Here is a 22,711-nt window from a genome sequence, read left to right on the forward strand (position 1 = left end):
GGAGTTATTTAACAGCTCTGCTGTGGTGCTCTTTGTCTCCTCCTGCTGATCAGGAGGTGAATATCCCATTAGTAATTAAGATGATCTGTGGACTCATTGTGTCAAAAAAGAAATACATTTATCAGGTAAGCATAAATTTTCTTTTCAAATGACAAATTTAATTGTAAACAATTAAATACACTTCAGAAGGTAAAATGGATCATTGGGAAGACATTATCCCATTAACTATGTATATTTAACCACTTTGCACTAATTAATTGCATAGTTAAAAATGAACATTTGTTTAATATTAAAAAAAGAATTTTATCTAATTACATATACCAAGTTTGCATCCAAAGCTAACTCATTTTCCTTTTTGGTGCAGGTAAATGTGGTGCCTCTTACAATCCAGCTTACTCATCAGTTCTTCCACAGGATGATGGGTTTCTTTTTCCCTGGGCGCAGTGTGGAGGAGGAAGAAGTCGGTGATGAGGAGGATAAATCCAAACTTGTTACTACAGGTGAGAATAGGAGTCTTTATTCCTGAAGTCATATAGAACATCTTTAGACTGTAATCTCACGTTTCAGTTTCATTGGTTATTTAATTATGTAAGTAGAGGCAAAGCAGGAAAAACTTCCCCCTTTCTCTGTGGTTTTAGTTTTCATTTTTGCTATGTGTGAAGAATTTCTGCTCTACATATTGTAATCTTTTTGTGATTATCTAAAACTACACGCTTGACTCTCTGCTACAGATGGGCTTCCTCTGTCATTAAATAGTTTCCCTCTGCTTCTTCTCATGTTAATACACTATATTCATTAACAGCTCTGGGCATTATTTGGTGCCAGTAGGTCTGAACACATACTACTGAGCTACTACTTCTTGGTGACTTTAATCTCCTCCTTTGCACATTTTTATTGCCTGCTTAGTTGCTTTGGGTTAATAAATGTAACACCTGATATATTTACACAAGTGTTCCCATTCAATGCTATTTATAGGAGCTAGTTTTCCTTTCTTGAATAGTTCTTTTGACAATACAATTTTATGTCACACTTTGGGGCCGATTTATCAAATGTTGACAGAATACGCTGTCGGCATTTATCATTGCACAACCATTTCTAGTGAACTGCTTGTGCAATGCTGGCCCCTGCAGATTTGCGACCAATCGGCCACTAGCAGGGGGTGTCAATCAACCCGATCGTATGCGATCGGGCGGATTGCTGTCCGCCGCCTTAGAGGTAGCAGACAAGATAAGAAGCAGCTGTCTTAAGACCGCTGCTTCTTAACTACTGTTTCCAGTGAGCCTGAAGGCTCATGCGGAAACAGGTGTATACGGCCCCATTCGGGCAGTGATAAATCGGCCCCTTTGTCCTGTGCGTTTAAGTTGTGATAATGTCCTGTCTTTCATTGTATCCTGCTCCTCTTGCTAATATTTATTTAGCTTCCTTGCTGCACTTACTAGCTATAAACTGTCTTGGATATATCTCAATCATGCTTATTATGCCCTGTGCATCCTTTCCTTGTGTATGTATTTCCAGATTTTTCTTTGCAATGTCCAACAAGCATGAGGTATTATGTTGATACTTTATTTTGCCACCCTCGCACAGCTTTACCTTGTACTATCACCCCGTATTTTCTAATTATGCACAACATTCTGTTTTTGACCGTTTGCTTACATACTTACCTTTTCGTTTGTCTGATAATTTTGTATTTCATTTTTCTTTCTAATGACACGATGAGTTCACGGATCATCTAATTAATATTGGGAATATCACTCCTGCCCAGCAGGAGGCGGCAAAGAGCACCACAGCAAAGCTGTTAAATATTACCTCCCTTCCCTCCAACCCCAGTCATTCTCTTTGCCTACGTTAGAGCAAGGAAATGGCAAAGTCAGTAACGTTTTTTTTTCTGTTTAAATTTTTATTAAAACATTTAGACCTTTTATTTGATAATGTTATCCATTGTGAGTCAGAATGGACCAAGAGGCCCTGCAAAATGTAAATTGTTCTTTATGTATTGATGCCAATGTGGAACCACCAATCCCTTTCTGTTTTTCATGTATTGAGAGAACTTTAAATTATAGGGATAGACTTTTTTCTGAGCCAACATTTTCTAAGGCGGATGCTGTTCAGGAGTCTTAATGACAATGTTCAATATATGCCGCAGCTTTCTCCTCAAGCGTCCCAAATTTTACACTCCTCTCTAACTTCTCCTGGAGTTACGTTGCAAGACATTGCTTCCCTCATGTCTTCTGCAGTCTCTGATGCGTTGTCTGCTTTTCCCATGTTGCAGGGAAAGGGTAAGAGGAAGAATAAACATTCATTAAGCGAGGTTACTGACGCAATTATTGCAATTTCGAATGCCCCCTCTCAGAAGCCTGAGGAGGAGGATACTTCGGTAGCATTTGATGGTGAAATCTCAGATTCTGACAGTGTAATTCCTCCTGCTGATACTGAAGTTGTATCTTTCAGGTTTAAGCTAGAACTCCTCCGTCTGTTACTCAAGGAGGTTTTAGCTACATTGGACGACAGCGACACCATGATCGTAGTTAATCCTAAAAAATCCAGTAAGCTAAACAAATATTTTGATGTACCTTCCTTGGTGGAGGTTTTTCCTGTACCAGATCGAGCTACTGAGATCATTGCTAAGGAATAGGAGAGACCAGGTATCCCTTTTTCTCCATCCCCTATATTTAAAAAGATGTTTCCCATAGCAGACTCTATCAAGGAGTCTTGGCAAACAGTACCCAAGGTAGAAGGAGCAATTTCCACTCTAGCCAAGAGGACTACTATCCCCATAGAGGATAGTTGTGCCTTTAAGGATCCTATGGACAAAAAATTGGAGGGGTTACTCAAAAAGATGTATGTACACCAGGGTTTACAATGGCAACCTGCAGTATGCATTGCTACCGTCACTAGTGCGGCGGCATACTGGTTTGATGCGTTGTCTGATTCTATTAGGACAGACACTCCCCTTGAAGAGATCCAGGATAGGATAAAAGCCCTTCAGTTGGCCAATTCCTTTATTACGGATGCTTCCCTACTAGGTTATTAAACTGGGAGCAAAGATTTTGGGTTTTGCTGTGCTAGCCCGCAGAGCTTTATGGCTAAAATATTGGTCTGCGGACGTGTCATCTAAGTTTAAACTTTTGGCGATTCCTTACAAGGGAAAGACCTTGTTTGGACCGGGTTTGACGGAAATAATTTCTGACATTACTGGAGGAAAGGGCCATTTCCTCCCTCAGGATAAGAGATACAAACAAAAGCGACGTCAGAGTAATTTTTCATTCCTTTCGAAATTTCAAGGGAAATCCTTCCACTTCCTCTTCCAAGCAGGAACAGTACAAACCCTCCTGGAGACCCAATCAGTCTTGGAACAAGGGAAAACAATCCAAAAGCCTGCTATTGAATCAAAGACAGCATGAAGGGCCTGCCCCCGATCCGGGACCGGATCTTGTGGGGGGCAGACTTTCCTTCTTCACTCAGGCTTGGGTTTGAGATGTTCAGGATCCCTGGGCAGTGGACATTGTGTCCCAGGGATACAAACTAGAGTTCAAGAACTTTCCTCCCAGGGGCAGGTTTCTGATTTCAAGATTATCTGTAGACCAGACAAAAAGAGAGGCGTTCTTACACTGTGTACGGAACCTCTCAACCCTGGGAGTGATATTTTCCTGTTCCGATGCAGGAACAGGGTCTAGGGTCATATTCCAATCTGTTTGTGGTTCCCAAAAAGGAGGGAACCTTCAGACCAATTTTAGATCTCAAGAGTCTAAACAAATTTCTCAGAGTACTGTCCTTCAAGATGGAAACTATTTGTTCCATTCTTCCTTTGATCCAAGAGGGTCAATTTATGACAACAGTGGATTTAAAGGACACGTACCTTCATGTTCCGATCCACAGGGACCATTACAAGTATTCTAAGGTTTGCATTTCTAGACAAACACTTCCAGTTTGTGGCTCTTCCATTCGGCCTTGCCACAGCTCGCAGAATTTTCTCAGGTTCTGGGATCCCTGTTGGCGGTGCTCCGATTGCGGGGCATTGCAGTGTTGCCTTATCTGGATGACATTCTGGTCCAGGCGCCATCCTTTCAACAAGCAAGATTCCACACAGAAATTTTGTTATCTTTCCTGCAAGCTCACAGATGGAAGGTAAATTTGGAAAAGAGTTCTTTAGTTCCAAGTACAAGAGTAATTTTCTTGGGAACCATTATAGATTCCTTATCAATGAAGATTTTTTTGGACAGAAGTCAGGAAATCAAAGATTTTCGATTCTTGCCTAGCGCTTCAGTCCTCTCCTCGACCATCAGTGGCTCAGTGCATGAATGTAATCGGTCTGATAGTAGCGGCAATGAACATCATCCCATTCGCCCGTTTACACCTCAGACCTCTGCAGTTAGACATGCTCAGTCAGTGGAATGGAAATTATGCGGTTCTGTCTCCGCGAATACAGCTGGAGCAGGAGACAAGGGATTCTCTTCTTTGGTGGTTGTCTCATGATCATCTCTCCCAGGGAACCTGCTTTCGCAGACCCTCTTGGGTGATTGTGACAACAGACACCAGCGTTCTGGGATGGGGCGCAGTCTGGGGCTCTCTAAAGGCTCAGGGAACTTGGACTTGGTCGGAGTCTGTTCTGCCCATAAACATTCTGGAGCTGAGAGCAATCTTCAATGCTCTTCTGGCCTGGCCCCAGTTAGCCTCAGCCCGGTTCATCAGGTTCCAGTCGGACAACATAATTTCAGTGGCTTACATCAACCATCAGGGAGGAATGCAGAGTTCCTTGGCCATGACAGAGGTAGCCAAGATAATTTAATGGGCGGAGACCCACAATTGCTGTCTGTCGGCGATCCACATCCCAGGAGTGGACAACTGGGAGGCGGACTTCCTGAGAAGACAGACCTTTCACCCGGGGGAGTGGGAACTCCATCCGGAAGTGTTTTCCAGCCTGATTCTCAAATGGGGTCAGCCGGAATTGGATCTCATGGCATCTCAACAGAATGCCAAGCTTCTGAGGTACGGATCAAGGTCAAGGGACCCTCAGGCTGTACTGATAGACGCTCTGGTGGTACCTTGGAATTTCAGTCTGGCATACCTATTCCCTCCATTCGCTCTGCTACCTCGGGTCATTGCTCAAATCAAGCAGGAGAGGGCGTCGGTGATCCTCATTGCACCAGCGTGGCCTCGCAGGATTTGGTATTCAGACCTGGTGGACATGTCATCTCTTCCACCTTGGAGACTTCCGTTGAGGAAGGACCTTCTACTTCAAGGTCCCTTCCTTCATCCAAATCTAGTTTCTCTGAAGCTGACTGCTTGGAGATTGAACGCTTAATTTTATCCAAGTGTGGATTTGTAACTAGAAAGATTTAACACAAGATATGGCGTAAATATCTATATTGGTGTGAATCCAACGGCTACTCTTGGAGTAGAGTTAGGATTCCTAGAATTCTGTCCTTTCTCCAAGAAGGTTTGGAGAAGGGCTTATCGGCAAGTTCCCTAAAGGGTCAAATATCTGCCTTGTCTATTTCGTTACACAGACGTCTGGCGGACGTACCAGACATGCAATCGTTTTGTCAGGCCCTGGTCAGGATCAGGCCTGTGTTCAAACCAGTTACTCCTCCCTGGAGTCTTAATTTAGTTCTTAAGGTTCTTCAAGGGGCTCCGTTTGAGCCTATGCATTCCTTAGATATTAAGCTGTTATCTTCTAAAGTTTTGTTTCTTGTTGCTATTTCCTCTGCTCGTAGAGTGTCAGAGCTCTCAGCATTACAGTATGAGTCTCCTTACCTTATTTTTCATTCGGATAAGGTAGTTTTACGTACCAAGTTAGGGTTTCTCCCTAAGGTAGTTTCCGACCGGAACATTAATCAGGAGATTGTTGTTCCTTCCTTGTGTCCTAATCCTTCTTCTCAGAAGGAACGGCTTCTGCACAATCTGGACATGGTTCGTGCATTAAAATTCTGTTTACAGGCAAGATGAGCCGAAATCAGGAACAAGGAAACAGCAGAGTCAGGAACAAGCCAGGGATCAGGAACCAGGAAGGACGTCAGGCAGCCAGGTAATACACAGGAACTCTCACAAAAAGGTCTGAGACAACGCAAAGGCAAACCATACTGAACAGAGGCCCTTTAAATAATAAGTGATGACATCACAATTCTGAGACTGCTTCCTGTCTCACATGGATGAAGCACACCAGTCTGGCCATAAAAGGAAGTGGAGGAAATGAGCAGCATCCCCCACAATGCACCATAGTCAGGAAGAGAGGTGAGTAAAATGGCTGCCAGCAGCACATGGCAAACACAACAGGGAAAAAACCCTGACAGTACCCTCCCCTCAACGACCCCTCCCCCGCGGGAGGATAAAAGGCTTATTGGGGAAACGGGCATGGAAGGCACGGAGGAGGGCGGGAGCATGAACATCAGAGGAGGGAACCCAAGAACGCTCCTCTGGACCGTAGCCCCTCCAGTGAACCAAATACTGTACACGGCCCCTGGACATACGAGAGTCAATAATGCTGCTGACCTCATACTCCTCATGGTTGTCAACAAAGATAGGACGGGGACGAGGCAACACAGTGGTAAACCGATTACAAACCAATGGTTTCAAGAGGGAGACATGAAAAACATTGGAGATGCGCATAGCAGGAGGAAGGTCAAGAGCGTAGGCCACAGGATTAACCCGTCGGAGTATTCAAAAAGGACCAACATAACAGGGAGCCAATTTATTGGATGGCACACGAAGGTTCAAGTTGCGGGAGGACAGCCAAACTCTCTCACCAACCTGGTAGGAAGGTGCGGGCAGACGCCTACGATCAGCCTGGAACTTTTGGAGCTGCATAGAACGATGAAGGCAATCCTGAATCTGCACCCACGTGGAACGGAGTTGCCGGAGATGCTCCTCCAAAGCCGGAATACCCTGAGACATGAATGAATCTGGCAACAAGGATGGTTGAAACCCATAATTCGCCATGAACGGGGATAACTTGGAGGAAGCATTAATAGCACTATTACGAGCAAACTCTGCCCAAGGTAACAGTTCAGACCAATTATTGTGGTGATCTGAGACATAACAACGGAGGAACTGTTCCAGAGCTTGATTAGACTGTTCTACAGCTCCATTGGATTAAGGGTGATATGCCGAGGAGAAGGAAAGCTGGATCCCCATTTGAGCAGAAAAGGAATGCCAAAATCTGGAGACAAACTGGCTACCCCGGTCTGACACTATCTCCTTGGGTAACCCATGTAAACGGAAGACCTCCCGGGCAAAAATTGAAGCAAGCTCCTGAGCGGTAGGCAGCTTCATCAAGGGAATGCAATGTGACATTTTAGAAAACCGGTCAACCACCATAAGGATAACAGTATTGCCATTGGAAACAGGGAGCTCGACAATGAAGTCCATGAAAAGATGTGTCCAAGGACGCTCACCATTAGCAATAGGTTGAAGAAGACCCACAGGAAGAAGTCGAGGAGTCTTATTCTGTGCACAAACTGAGCAGGAGGCAACATACGCAGCAACATCAGAACGAAGACCTGGCCACCAGAATTGTCGAGTGACAGACCAAATCATTTGGTTCTTGCCTGGGTGACCTGCGGCTTTAGGATAGTGGTAAGTGTGCAAAAGTTTAGTTAGAAGATTCTCAGGAACAAAACACTTACCACTAGGTTTCTCAGAAGGTGCATTGGTTTGTGCAGCCAGGATCTCCTCCCCCAAGGGAGAAGTCAAATTAGTACGTATGGTACAGACTCCTCCTTGGACAGAGGCGAAAAAATTGTTGAGAGAGGGCATCAGCCCTAACATTCTTACTACCAGGCAGGTAGGAGACCACATAATTAAGCCGAGACAAAAATAGCGGCCATCTGGCCTGTCGGGGCGACAAACGTTTTGCTTCAGATAGATAAGTTAAATTCTTGTGGTCAGTAAGAATGAGCACTGGCACGCTAGTACCCTCGAGAAGATGCCTCCATTCCTTAAGTGCCAAAATTATGGCCAGTAATTTCCTGTCGCCAATTTCATAATTGCACTCTGCTGGAGACAATTTCTTAGAGAAGAAACCACACGGATGCAAGGAATTGTCAGGACATTGAGACAAGAGGGCACCTACTCCAGTGTCAGACACATCGACCTCAAGAACGAAAGTCAGGACAGGGTTAGGATGAGCCAGAACTGGAGCGGCAGCAAAGGCAGTCTTAAGACTATCAAAGGCCTTAATGGCAGTAGGTGACCAATGGAGTGGATCATTCTCTTCACGGGTCATGTCTGTGATAGGTTTGACCAAGGAAGAAAAGTTTTTAATAAACTTTCTATAGTAATTGGCGAACCTCAAAAAACGTTGAATAGACCGAAGACCAACTGGGCGAGGCCACTGCAGAATTGCAGATAACTTGTCAGGATACATGGAGAACCCTGCAATGGAGATAACATAACCTAGGAAGGTTACTTGAGTCTGATGGAACCCGTGTAACATCAGAACGATGAGCCTCAAGTGTGGGTGAGTGTATGAGGATGTCGTCTAAGTACACCACAACACACTGTTGCAACATATCTCGTAGGACATCATTATTAAATTCCTGAAAAACAGCAGGAGCATTAAATAGGCCAAAGGGCATTACAAGATACTCATAATGCCCGCTCCTAGTGTTAAATGCTGTTTTCCATTCGTGGCCCTCCTTAATCCTAACGAGATTGTATGCTCCTCTCAAATCAAGTTTAGTAAAGACCGTAGCTCCCTTGAGGCAGTCAAAGAGTTCCGTAATAAGCGGAATAGGCTAAGCATTCTTAATGGTAAGACGATTAAGACCCCTATAATCGATACATGGTCTTAACTCGCCACCCTTTTTCTTCACAAAGAAGAAGCCAGCCCCTGCAGGAGAGCAGGATTTGCGGATGATCCCCCGCGACAGAGCATCGGCAACATACTCCTCCATAGCACAATTCTCTGCAACAGACAGAGGGTACACTCGGCCCCGGGGAGGAATGGCTACGGGTTGCAGGTCTATTGCACAATCGTAAGACCGGTGAGGAGGCAACGTACCGGCACGCACCTTGTCAAACACGTCTAGGAACTCTCAGTACTCCTCTGGCAATTGAGATACCGAAGAAGTGCACAAGACTTTAATTGGTTTCCGAAGACAAGTGGAAATACATTACGGGGACCACGACAAAATTTCGGAACTGCGCCAGTCGAAACTGGGATTGTGCTTTTGGAGCCAGGGATAACCCAAAACAACCGGAAAATGCAGAGAGTTCATCACCTGGAACTGGAGGGTTTCAAAATGGAGAGCCCCAACAGCCATGGACAATGGAGCAGTTTCGTGAGTAACGAGTGCGGGCTGAAGGGGCCTGCCATCAATGGCCTCAATAGCAAGCGTAACGGACCAAGGCAAAACAGGAATGGAGTGCTTTGATACAAAAGCACTGTCAATGAAATAGCCTGCAGCACCGGAGTCAACAAGAGCCTGAGTGACTATGGAGGAGTCCACCCAGGAAAAGACAACCGTGACCAAAGGTTTCTCCTTAAGCGGTTCCGGGGATGAGGATAAACCACCCAAGGTCTGTCCCCGACAGGACCTTAGGTGTGAGCGTTTCCCGGCCGTGTAGGACAAGACTTCAAAAGGTGGCCCTGTAACCCACAATAGAGGCAGAGCCCCTCCCTCCTCCTAAAGACCCTCTCCGCCGCGGAGAGACACGTGAATCCCAACTGCATCGGCTCAGCAGTACCTGGTGACTCGGGACCAGGAGGCATGGGAGAAGAGGGAGGCATGGGTGGGAACGAACACGTAGGAGACAACGGAACAGGAGGCTTTCGCAAGCGCTCTTTAAAAGAGGGCCTCTCTCTGAGTCTGATGTCAATTAGGATCAAAAAAGACACCAATGCCTCGAGATCCTCTGGTAAATCTCTGGCAGCAACTTCGTCTTTAATCGCATCAGAGAGCCCATGAAAGAAGGCAGCAACAAGGGCTTCATTGTTCCAACCTTCCTCTGCGGCAAGCGTACGGAACTCAATAGCATACTGAGCAACAGATATTGTACCTTGCTGAATGGACATGAGTTGTTTAGCAGCAGAGGAGGAGCGAGTCGGAACATCAAATACCCTTCGAAAGGAGGCCACAAATTCAGGGTAATTTGAAATCACAGGTTTATTAGTCTCCCACAAGGGATTAGCCCAGGCAAGAGCTGTGTGTTTTAATCTATAGTTATACCTGAACCTTCAATGTCAGAAGCTTTTACTGATGTGATTGAAGTTGGATCTCACCAGTGGTCCTCCGTCTTATGCTGACAAAATGTGTCATCTTAAGAAAGGACTCTGTTACTGTGAAGCTTCTGGCCATCTTCTTAACCCCTTACTGCCCTGTAGCACTAATCCTACTTAAAGGTTCATGAAACCCAAAATTTTTCTTTCATGATTCAGATAGAGAATACAATTTTAAACAACTTTCTAATTTACTTCTATTATCTAATCTGTTTCATTCTCTTGGTATAATTTGTTGAAGGAGCAGCAATGCACTACTAGTTTCTAACTGAACACATGGGTGAGCCAATCACATTCAATATATATATGCAGCCACCAATCAACAGCTAGAACCTAGTTTCTCTGCCGCTCATGAACTTTTCTAGATAAACCTTTCAGCAAATGATAACAAGAGAAGGAAGCAAATTAAATAATAGAAGTAAATTGGAAAGTTGTTTAAAATTGTATTCTCTATCTGAATCATGAAAGAACATTTTTGGGTTTCATGTCCCCTTAATCATTGTGGTGCATACAACTTGGCATGGATTAGAAAACTAGATTAATTAATGACAGTTTTTTTAATCCGTTTTGGCTATTTAGAAGACCTGGTTACACACTTTTGATCTCTGGAATGATCTGATTACTTTTTAGCATTTTGTAAATGACATTTTCTAGGATACCTTAAATAATTCATGGTTGCCTATCTTAGGCAATGCTCTTATCTACTTCTCCAGTCTAAAGCAACATTAAGGTCTGGTCATATATGTGAAGTTTTCCACTAGTTTGGCATAAAGAGTCAATAAATAGGAAAGTCCAGGTTAACGTTCCTTGGATTTGAGATCTCAGATAAAGTAAATCATTTGGTCCTTCCTATAACCTCATACTTTTACATTCTTAATTCTTCAGGAATGAAAAACCACAGCAATTTTTTTGAGCATCTTTGAAAGCTAATTACTTCTGCTCCTCTTCTGGTTTAGTCTGACCCTTTTGCTCAATAAACCTGGAGTGTGGATGAAAATGCAGTTGAACTGTTTCTTCCCGGTTCTCCTCCTGTCGGTTTCCTTCAGATTTGCTTCACCTGGTAGCCTTCTTTTCTTTCATGTAAGTGGCAAGAGTCCATGAGCTAGTGACATATGGGATATACGTCACTAGCTCATAGACTCTTGCCACTATGAAAGAAATTAATTATCAGGTAAGTTCTTACATGAATTATGTTTTTGTGCTATCTGTCTGAAATGAATTGTGATGTGGCAGACTACTAGGACTTGTTTCTCAGCTCCTCTGAGAGATACTATGCAGGACAAAAACATTGTGCTTAATGTCCTTCTTCATCTTCCATATCACTCATGGGCATAATTCTAAGAATGGGAAAGCTAATGCATCCTGATCTCACATAAAACAATCTTGTCATGTAGACTTTTCCTAGATACTACTCAACCATTGACTTTATTATTACTTTTTTTTTTTTGACAATTTAAAACTTTTTATAAAAAATATTTGCAGAAAAAAGTAACATACTGATACATACTCTACATGTTTTGTTCTCTTTCTACTAAAGGGATGCCAGTGGGGAAGCCAAGGCAGCTCATCGTAGCTGAAGACACTGCATCCTTAGGCCCAGGAAAAGGAGTAGGTCAAGGTTTAAATCGAACAACAGGAGTTAGACGGTCATTTAGAAAAGCACCAGAGGTAAGAAAAACTATGTAAAGCTGAAATAATCCAGCTACATCTTAAACATTTTATTTCATTTGAACATACATTTTGACAATGTTTAATTTCTCTCAGTGCCCTGTGGAAATCTAAATGACCGATCTCACTTTGACAGCTTCTTCATTGCACCTTTTTTCCATCTGTAAAATATGCTTTTGTTTTGTTTTTTTGAATAGCACCCTGTTGATGATCTGGACAAAATGAAGGAGCGAGCTGCAATGAACAACTCCTTTATCTATATCAAAATCCCACAGGTGCCTCTATGTGTCAGCTATAAGGTTTGTAGGACCATTAAATATGTTAAAAGGCTACAATAGTTCACTTTTCTTTCCTAAGGCATGGAGATTCCACGATTTCATTCCAATTACTAGTGGGAATTCAACTCCTGGCCAGCAGGAGGAGGCAAAGAGCACCCCAGCAGAGCTGTTATGTGTCACTTTCCTTAACCATAATCCCCAGTCATTCTCTTTGCCACGGTCACGGGAGGATGTGCGAAGATGGTGTCTGAAGATATTTAATCCTTTAATGGGTACTTTACCCTGCAAGCAAGGATTGGAGCTATGCTGTGTCCATAGCAATCTCTTTAGTAAGAGTAATGGTGGCTTTTAGCAGTTAAAAGGCGGCGAGGTGGTCTTTGCTTTACAACACATTATTGCTACACCTCTTATAGAAAACCAGGGTTGGTTACTCTGTTTTTCTTTTCTACCCAGGATCCTGTCAGAGTATGATGAAGCTAATAGACTGGGAATTGCTGTGTCTGCTCCACAGCAGAAGACCCTGGGCGTTAAGTCCATTTATATTGCTTATTTCCTTCCCTTGGCAGGTATTCTGATACTGTCATCAGGGATAGGGGGAACGTTTAATGGTAAGCCTCCATTGCCCTGTTAGATGGATCTAGGAATTTTAGTTATATCCCCATCTGGGGATATCAGTTAAGTATGAGCAGCATGGCATTAACTGGCATCTTTTTAACGCAACTTTAAAGGAAAGCTCTGGTTTTCAAATTATTGATTAACCCTCTGTTGGTTTTGCCCTGAAATTAAGATATTTGGTGCTGGCGTAAAGCTCTCTATATAGGGCGCTTATGTTCAGTGAGCACTGGTGCATATTGCAGCACTCTGTTGGTAATGTATAGTGCCAGCTTCTAATGCCACATTCGTATCTATGGCGCTGGGATATTTGACTACATTCACAGCACTCAGTAAAGAATATGGTGCTTTTGTAGTATAGTGCCGGTGTAAATGGCCGCATTGCGGTCCTCACTGGGGCGCTTTAGTCAATATGGCTTTGAGTAAATGGCGGAATCGCAGCATATAATAGAGGCGCAGCTCTCAGTATGGGGCGGCGATGTACCTTGAGTGCCGGTATTTCTTTCATGTAATTGGCAAGAGTCCATGAGCTAGTGACGTATGGGATATACAATCCTACCAGGAGGGGCAAAGTTTCCCAGCCTCAAAATGCCTATAAATACACCCCTCACCACACCCACAATTCAGTTTTACAAACTTTGCCTCCTATGGAGGTGGTGAAGTAAGTTTGTGCTAAGATTTCTACGTTGATAAGCGCTTCTCAGCATTTTGAAGCCCGATTCCTCTCAGAGTACAGTGAATGTCAGAGGGATGTGAAGGGAGTATCACCTATTGAATGCAATGGTTTACCTCACGTGAGATCTATTTCATAGGTTCTCTGTTATCGGTCGTAGAGATTCATCTCCTACCTCCCTATTCAGATCGACTATATACTCTCATATTCCATTACCTACTGATAACCGTTTCAGTACTGGTTTGGCTATCTGCTATATGTGGATGGGTGTCTTTTGGTAAGTATGTTTTCATTACTTAAGACACTCTCAGCTATGGTTTGGCACTTTATGTATTTATATAAAGTTCTAAATATATGTATTGTACTTATATTTGCCATGATTCAGGTTTTCAGTATATTTCCTTTTGCAGACTGTCAGTTTCATATCTGGGAAATGCATTTTTTAGGAAAATTTATTTCTTACCTGGAGTATAGTCTTTTTTCAATTGACTGTCATTTTCAAATGCGAGGGCGCAAAATGCTAAAGTTTATTGCGTCATTTTTTGCGCGAAGTTACGTTCGATGATGCAAATTCGTCTTAGTTGAAGCCGAGTCCTTTCACAAGGTTGCGTGATCAATGACGTGAGTGTGTCATTTCCGGAATGTTAGCTCCAAATTTTTTTTTTCTGTTTGTGTTTTGCGTCATTCTGGGCACCCAATATATTTTTATTATTTAAAGCCCCATTCCTATATGCCTCTTGCCTTTTTCTCTATCAGAGGGCTATGCTGTTTGCATTTTTTTTCCCGTTCCTGCAACTGCCATATAAGGAAATTGATAATTTTGCTTTATATGTTGTTGTTGTTTTTTTCTCTTACATTTGCAAGATGTCTCAATCTGATCTTGTCTCAGAAATCACTGTTGGAACCCTGCTGCCTGATAACAGTTCTACTAAAGCTAAGTGCATTTGTTGTAAACTTGTGGAGGTTATATCTCCAGCTGTGGTTTGTAATAGTTGTCATGATAAACCTATACATGCAGATAATGTGTCCATCAGTAATAGTACATTGCCTGTTGCTGTTCCTTCAACATCTAATGTATAAGATATACCTGTGAATTTAAAATACTTTATTGCTGATTCTATTCAGAAGGCTTTGTCTGCCAATACCGCCTTCTAATAAACTTAAAAGGTCTTTTAAAACTTCTCATAAAGTTTATGACATTTCAAATGACCGACAACACACTGAATTATCCTTCTCTGATGAGGATCTATCTGGTTCAGAAGATCCTGCCTCAGATATTGACACTGACAAATCTACTTATTTATTTAAAATAGAGTATATTCGTTCTTTGTTTAAAGAAGTGTTGATTACATTGGATATGGAGGAAACTAGTCCTCTTGATATTAAAACTAGCAAACGTTTAAATTCTGTTTATAAACCACCTGTGGTTTTTCCAGTTCCTGGTGCTATTTCTGATATGATTTCTAAGGAATGGAATAGGCCTGGTACTTCTTTTATTCCTTCTTCAAGATTTAAAAAATTGTATCCTTTGCCAGCAGTTAGATTGGAGTTTTGGGAAAAGATCGCCAAAGTTGATGTGGCTATCTCTACTCTTGCTAAACGTACTACTATTCCTATGGAAGATAGTACTTCTTTTAAAGATCCTTTAGATAGGAAACTTGAATCTTATCTAAGGAAAGCCTATTTATATTCAGGTCATCTTCTTAGGCCTGCAATTTCATTGGCTGATGTTGCAGCTGCATCAACATTTTGGTTGGAAAATTTAGCGCAACAAGAATTGGATTCTGATTTGTCTAGCATTGTTCACTTGCTTCAGCATGCTAATCATTTTATTTGTGATGCCATTTTTGATATCATCAAAATTGATGTTAAATCTGTCTGTAGCTATTTTAGATAGAAGAGCTTTGTGGCTTAAATCTTGGAATGCTGACATGACTTCTAAGTCTAGATTGCTATCTATTTCTTTCCAAGGTAATAAATTATTTGGTTCTCAGTTGGATTTGATTATTTCAACTGTCACTGGGGGGAAGGGAGTTTTTTGCCTCAGGATAAAAGACCTAAGGGTAAATCTAAAGCTTCTAACCGTTTTCATTCCTTTCGACAGAATAAGGAACAGAAACCTAATCCTTCCCCCAAGGAATCTGTTTCCAATTGGAAGCCTTCCTCAAATTGGAATAAATCCAAGCCATTTTAGAGACCAAAGCCAGCCCCCAAGTCAGCATGTAGGTGCGGCCCTCATTCCAGCTCAGATGGTAGGGGGCAGATTAAGATTTTTCAAGGATATTTGGACAAATTCTGTCCAAAATCAATGGATTCTGAGTATTGCCTCTCAGGGGTACCGAATAGGTTTCAGAATAAGACCTCCTGTGAGATGATATTTTCTCTCATGCATCCCAGCAAATCCAGTAAAGGCTCAGGCTTTCCTGAAGTGTGTTTCAGACCTGGAGTTTTCAGGGGTAATCATGCCAGTTCCGTTTCAGGAACAGGGTCTGGGGTTTTATTCAAATCTATTCATTGTCCCAAAGAAAGAAAATTAATTCAGACCAGTTCTGGATCTGAAAATTTTGAATCGTTTTGTAAGAGTGCCAACTTTCAAAATGGTGACTATAAGGACTATTCTGCCTTTTGTTCAGCAAGGGCATTATATGTCCACAATAGACTTCCAGGATGCATATCTTCATATTCCGATTCATCCAGATCTTTATCAGTTTCTGAGATTCTCTTTTCTAGACAAACATTACCAATTTATCGCTCTTCCTTTTGGCCTAGCGACAGCTCCAAGAATCTTTTAAAAGGTTTTCGATGCCCTACTTTCTGTAATCAGAGAGCGGAGTATTGCAGTGTTTCCTTATTTGAACAATATCTTGGTACTAGCTCAGTCTTTACATTCTGCCGAATCTCACACGAATCAACTAGTGTTGTTTCTTCAAAAACATGGTTGGAGGATCAATTTACCAAAAAGTTCTTTGATTCCTCCGACAAGGGTCACCTTTTTAGGTTTCCAGATAGATTCAGTGTCCATGACTCTGTCTCTAACAGACAAGAGATGTTTAAAATTGGTTTCAGCCTGTCGGAACCTTCAGTCTCAGTCATTCCCTTCAGTAGCTATATGCATGGAAGTTTTAGGTCTCATGACTGCAGCATCGGACACGATCCCCTTTGCTCGTTTTCATATGAGACCTCTCCAGTTTTGTATGCTGAACCAATGGTGCAGGGATTATACAAGGATATCATAATTAATATCCTTAAATCCCAATGTTCGACTATCTCTGACTTGGTGGTTAGATCACCATTGTATAATTCTAGGGGCCTCTTTTATTCGTCCAACCTGGAATGTGATCACAACAGATGCGAGTCTTTCAGGTTGGGGAGCTGTTTGGGGATCTCTGACAGCACAAGGGGTTTGGAAATCTCAAGAGGCGAGATTACCAATCAATATTTTGGAACTCCGTGTGATTTTCAGGGCTCTTCAGATTTGGCCTCTGTTGAAGAGAGAACCATACATTTGTTTTCAGACAGACAATATCACAACTGTGGCATATGTCAATCATCAGGGTGGGACTCACAGTCCCCAAGCTATGAAATAAGTATCTCGGATACTTGCTTGGGCGGAATCCAGCTCCTGTCTAATTTCTGCAGTTCATATCTCAGGTATAGGCAATTGGGAAGCGGATTATCTCAGCCGTCAGACTTTACATCCGGGAGAGTGGTCCCTCCATCCAGATGTGTTTTCTCAGGTTGTTCAGATGTGGGGTCTTTCAGAAATAGATCTGATGGCTTCTCATCTAAACAAGAAACTTCCCAGGTACCTGTCTAGGTCCAGGGATCCTCAGGCGGAAGCAGTGGATACGTTGACACTTCCTTATCAACCTGCTAAAATTTTCCCACCTTTAGTTCTTCTGCCAAGAGCGATCTCAAAGATCATCATGGAGCAATCATTTGTGTTGCTGGTGGCTCCAGCATGGCCTCACAGGTTTTGGTATGCGGATCTTGTTCGGATGTCCAGTTGTCAACCTTGGCCACTTCCATTAAGGCTGGACCTTCTGTCTCAAGGCCCGTTTTTCCATCAGGATCTCAAATCATTAAATTTGAAGGTATGGAAATTGAACGCTTAGTCATAGAGGTTTCTCTGATTCTGTGATTAATACTATGTTGCAGGCTCGTAAATCTGTTTCTAGAAAGATTTATTATCGAGTTTGGAAGACTTACATTTCATGGTGTTCCTCTCATAAATTCTCTTGGCATTCTTTTAGAATTCCTAGAATTTTACAGTTTCTTCAGGATGGTTTGGATAAGGGCTTGTCTGCAAGTTCATTGAAGGGACAAATCTCTGCTCTTTCTGTTTTATTTCACAGAAGGATTGCTAAGCTTCCTGATATTCACTGTTTTGTTCAGGCTTTGGTTCGTATCAAGTCTTTCATTAAATCAATCTCTCCTCCTTGGAGTCTTAATTTGGTTTTGAAGACTTTACAGGCTCCTCCATTTGAGCCTATGCATTCTTTGGACATTAAACTACTTTCTTGGAAAGTGTTATTTCTTTTGGCCATCTCTTTGCTAGAAGAGTTTCTGAATTATCTGCTCTTTCTTGTGAATCTCCTTTTCTAATTTTTCATCAGGGTAAGGCAGTTTTGAGGACTTCATTTAAATTCTTACCTAAGGTTGTGAATTCTTACAACATTAATAGAGAAATTGTTGTCCCTTCCTTGTGTCCTAATCCTAAGAATTCTTTAGAGAGATATTTACATTCTTTGGATGTGGTGAGAGCTCTGAAACATTATGTTGAAACTACTAAAGATTTCAGGAAGACTTCTAGTCTATTTGTTATCTTTTCTGGTCCTAGGAAAGGTCAGAAGGCTTCTGCCGTTTCTTTGGCATCGTGATTAAAGTTTTTGATTAATCAAGCTTATTTGGTGTCGGGTCAAGCCCCGCCTCAGAGAATTACAGCTCATTCTACTAGATCAGTTTCCACTTCGTGGGCTTTTAGGAATGAAGCTTCAGTTGATCAGATTTGCAAAGCAGCAACTTGGTCTTCTTTGCATACATTTACTAAATTCTACCGTTTTGATGTATTTGCTTCTTCGGAGGCAGTTTTTGGTAGAAAATTTCTTCAGGCAGCTGTTTCAGTTTGATTATTCTGCTTATGTTTTAAGTTTTTTTCCTTTCATTTATGAGAATAAACTTATATTTTGGGTTGTGGATTAATTTTCTTCAGCGAAAAATGGCTGTTTTTTATTTTATCCCTCAGTCAGGGTGCCAGGAATCAGACTGAGACGAGAAGTGCAAAAAAAATCACACCTATATTAATAGCAAAAAATAATAATAAGTCCACAAGTCAAATAACAAGCCAGGAGTCAAAACCAAAGCTGGTAGTCAGACGAGCCGGAATCAGGAACAAGCCAGGGATCAGGAACCAGGAAGGACGTCAGGCAGCCAGGTAATACACAGGAACTCTCACAAACAGGTCTGAGACAACGCAAAGGCAAATCATACTGAACAGAGGCCATTTAAATAATAAGTGATGACATCACAATTCTGAGACTGCATCCTGTCTCACATGGATGATGCACACCAGTCTGGCCATAAAAGGAAGTGCAGGATATGAGCAGCATCCCCCACAATGCACCATAGTCAGGAAGAGAGGTGAGTAAAATGGCTGCCAGCAGCACATGGCAAACACAACAGGGGAAAAAACCCTGACACCCTTCCTCTCTAGTGACTCTTGCGTTGAGTTCCACCTTGGGTATTGCTATTCCATACATCACTAGCTCATGGACTCTTGCCAATTACATGAAAGAAAACATAATTTATGTTAGAACTTACCTGATAAATTAATTTCTTTCATATTGGCAAGAGTCCATGAGGCCCACCCTTTTTATGGTGGTTATGATTTTTTTGTATAAAGCACAATTATTTCCAAATTCCTTTGTTGATGTTGTTTACTTCTTTCTTTTTCACCCCACTACTTGGCTATTATGAATTGTGGGTGTGGTGAGGGGTGTATTTATAGGCATTTTGAGGTTTGGGATACTTTGCCCTTCCTGGTAGGATTGTATATCCCATACTAGGGTCACTAGCTCATGGACTCTTGCCAATATGAAAGAAATTAATTTATCAGGTAAGTTCTTACATAAATTATGTTTTTTAGCCACTTTTGCTGTTCTCAGTTAAGTCTCGGCTCATACCAGGCGTTTGTGTACAACACACGCAGCAAACTTTTCAGGGCTGCATAAACAACTAAGCAGCATGAGTTGGCCCTAGGGAATTTTCACGGCATATTTAGTGGCTTCTGTGTTTGTACATTTCCTCTCAGTTTGTCTGGTAAGGTTGATGCTATAGAGGGTATTTTTATCCATGGCGGTATTTTCGCTCCATGAACTGCTTGGAACGTCCTAAGATTTCCGGTGTATTATTATTTATATCTCAGGTTCCCAGGAATATTTTTTGGCTGGTTCCTGTGAATATCTGTCTTTAGTCTTTGGGTATTAGGTTATGATCATACAGTCAGAGGCTTACTCTTTATGTTCTTTTTTTAGTAGAGGTTTTTTTATGGAAAGTGTTACCTTTTCTTTCCATTATCCTTCCATTTTGTTTAACAGAGATTCCTTGTTATCTACTACCATCTTGTGGTGATTAATGGTATTTATAATTACTTTATAGATTACTCTTTTCAAGAGTTTTTTTTATAGTTGATCATATAAAACCTTCCTTGAGGTTTTCTTATTTTTCTTTGTGGATGGTACCAATCCCCTTAATATTGTTCCAGTATATGGTATCAATTTGGGATCCCAGTGGATTGTTACATAACATATTATATCACACAATAAGATTTATTTGTTATTCTACTCTGTACAGGGGCTCTCCTTTTTGGTATAGGTTCCTGAAACAGAAGGTTGTGGGTTTAAACCCAGATAAAGCTCCTGCTTCCTTGTCTGGCATGTGCTTCAGGTGACAGCAAGCATTCCAATGTGGAATTTTATGACATGTATGTTTCCTAAATTATGTTTAGGGGCTTATATTAATCTCTCATATGGAGGTGATTTCTTCTGATGCCTGTTTCAGGTATCATATTTAATTGTTAGTGTTTTAAGGACACTAATGTATTTTTTGCTATGTTTTTCTTTATAAGAATATATGTTTTTTTTATCCTTCATATTGAGGTGAAGAGTTTTTCATAGGATGAAGAGGTATACTTAGGGGTCGTCAGACTTCTAATTTTCGTTCCTTTCGCATCTTCGAAGGACATAACTCCTCATCATCTTCTAATTCTGAGTCAGTCTATTGCTCATGGAGCAAGTTTTGGAAGACCATCAATCCAGAATATCTTCTTCTGAGTCTAAATTAGCAAGAAGGGTCCACCCCCGATCCAGTTTCGGATCAGGTAAGCTTTCTTTCATCAAGCTTGGATCGTGTTGTCCCAGACCTCTGGGCAGTGGAAGTGGTATCCCAGGGATACAGTATAGGATCAAATCTTGTCCTCTCTGAGGCAGATTTCTCATATCTAGTTTATTTACAATCCAGTTATAGAGTTTTTCTTAATCTGTGTATAGGATTTCTCTAGGAGGAATTGTTTCAGTTCCTCTGGTGAAACCTTTTTAGACGTCAAGATTTTCAACAGATTTGTCAGCCTTCCTTCAAAGGGGAGACTATCTGTTCTATTCTTCCCTCATCTAAGAAGGGTCATTCATGACTTCCATAGACCTGAAGGACACGTACTTTCATGTTCCTGTCTCAAGGAGTATTTCCAATCCTTTCGGTTTGTGTTTCAGGACAAACACTTCCTAGTTGTGGTCCTTCTTTTCAGTTTTGTCTCTGCACCTCAATTCCTTATGAAGCTTTTATGGGCTCTTCAGGCAGTGATCAGAACTTAGGGCATTTCGGTGGCTCCGTACCTGGACGATATCTTGGTTTAAGCGCCATCTTTTACTTAGCTAGTTCCCTGGTACCAATTACCAGGGGTATGCCTTTTGGGATCGATCATAAATTACCTGCCTATAAAGATTTTTCTGACGGAGTTCAGAAAATTCAAATTCTTGTTTCTTGTCTTTCTCTTCAGTACTTTATACGTCCATCAGTGGATCAGTGTATGGAGGAAATGGTCTAATGGTGGTTTCCATGGACATTTTTCCTTTTCCTGAGTTATGCATACTCAGACAATGGATCAGAGACCACTTGAATATCTCTCAAAGGATAGTCCTAGACTCCATATCAAGAGACTCCTTCCCTTGGTGGTTTTATCAGGATCTTCTGTCTCAGGGAATTTCTTCCTGAGAACATCTTCGGAGATTGTGACCTTGGTCGCCAGCCTGACGTTCTGGGGAGCAAGCTTTCCAAAGCCTTCTTTCCCAATACTCTTCTAGAACTGAGAGCAGTTTCCTATGCTCTTCAGCTTGGACTCAAATAGGTTCAGTCCGATTTTTTTCAGTTTTTATTGGGACAACTTCTTCTCATCTTCGTATATCAACCTCCAGAGAAGGAGGTGATTTGCATTCTCCAGTGGGTGGCATCTCACGATTATATTCTCTCTGCCATCCGCATCCCAGGGGTGGACAACTGGGTAGCAGATTTTCTGAGCAGACAGATCTTTTGTCCAGGGGAGCAGGCTCTCCACCCAGAGGTTTTTACAATATAACTCTCAGGTGGTGGGTTTCCGGAGTTGGATCTGATGGCATTACATCTAAATGCGAAGCTTACCAAGTATGGTTCTAGATCTAGAGATCCACTAGCCGCTCTGATAGACATTCTGGCGGTGCCTTGGATATTAAGTCTGGTGTACCTGTTCCCTCGGTTTGCTCTCCTTCTTTGCGTTAATTACATATATTTAATAAATGAAGTTCTCAAAATTAAAAATGTTAACATAGATCACACCGGTGTCAAATTACTAACAGCATTCATACACAGAGCTCTGTAATCAGAATATCGCAATAAAAATCTCTGAACACAATCTTAGTGGGAATATCACTCTGAGTTTCAGTGAAATTCAGTGAGTGGGCCAAATAAAGTACATTACCTAAAAATATTGCTCTAAATTAGCATAACTTGGACCTAGATCTTGAAACTTATTTTTAGAACGTGATCTAAATACTTAGTTTCCGTTATGGTATTATTCTGTGATGGGTATTATTCCATGTAAACTTGTTATGAAGATAAGACAAATGAAAACCAGGGGTATCTTAATAACAAGTTTACACAGAATAATACCCATCACGGAACAATACCATAACGGAAATAAGTATTTAGATCACATTCTGAAAATAAAACTCTATT

General features: G+C 41.7%; 1 protein-coding gene across 1 annotated transcript in view; it reads left to right on the forward strand.

Moving 5' to 3' along the window:
• The window catches only part of BLTP2 (bridge-like lipid transfer protein family member 2), a 258,947-nt gene that overhangs the window by 217,729 nt on the left and 18,507 nt on the right, over nt 1-22,711 (forward strand). Inside the window, 3 exon segments of the mRNA XM_053706196.1 lie at nt 365-500; nt 11,754-11,884; nt 12,082-12,183. Coding sequence (XP_053562171.1) covers nt 365-500; nt 11,754-11,884; nt 12,082-12,183 — 369 coding nt within the window.

The sequence above is a fragment of the Bombina bombina genome, chromosome 3 (assembly GCF_027579735.1).
Source record: "Bombina bombina isolate aBomBom1 chromosome 3, aBomBom1.pri, whole genome shotgun sequence".
Taxonomy (NCBI): Eukaryota; Metazoa; Chordata; class Amphibia; order Anura; family Bombinatoridae; genus Bombina; species Bombina bombina.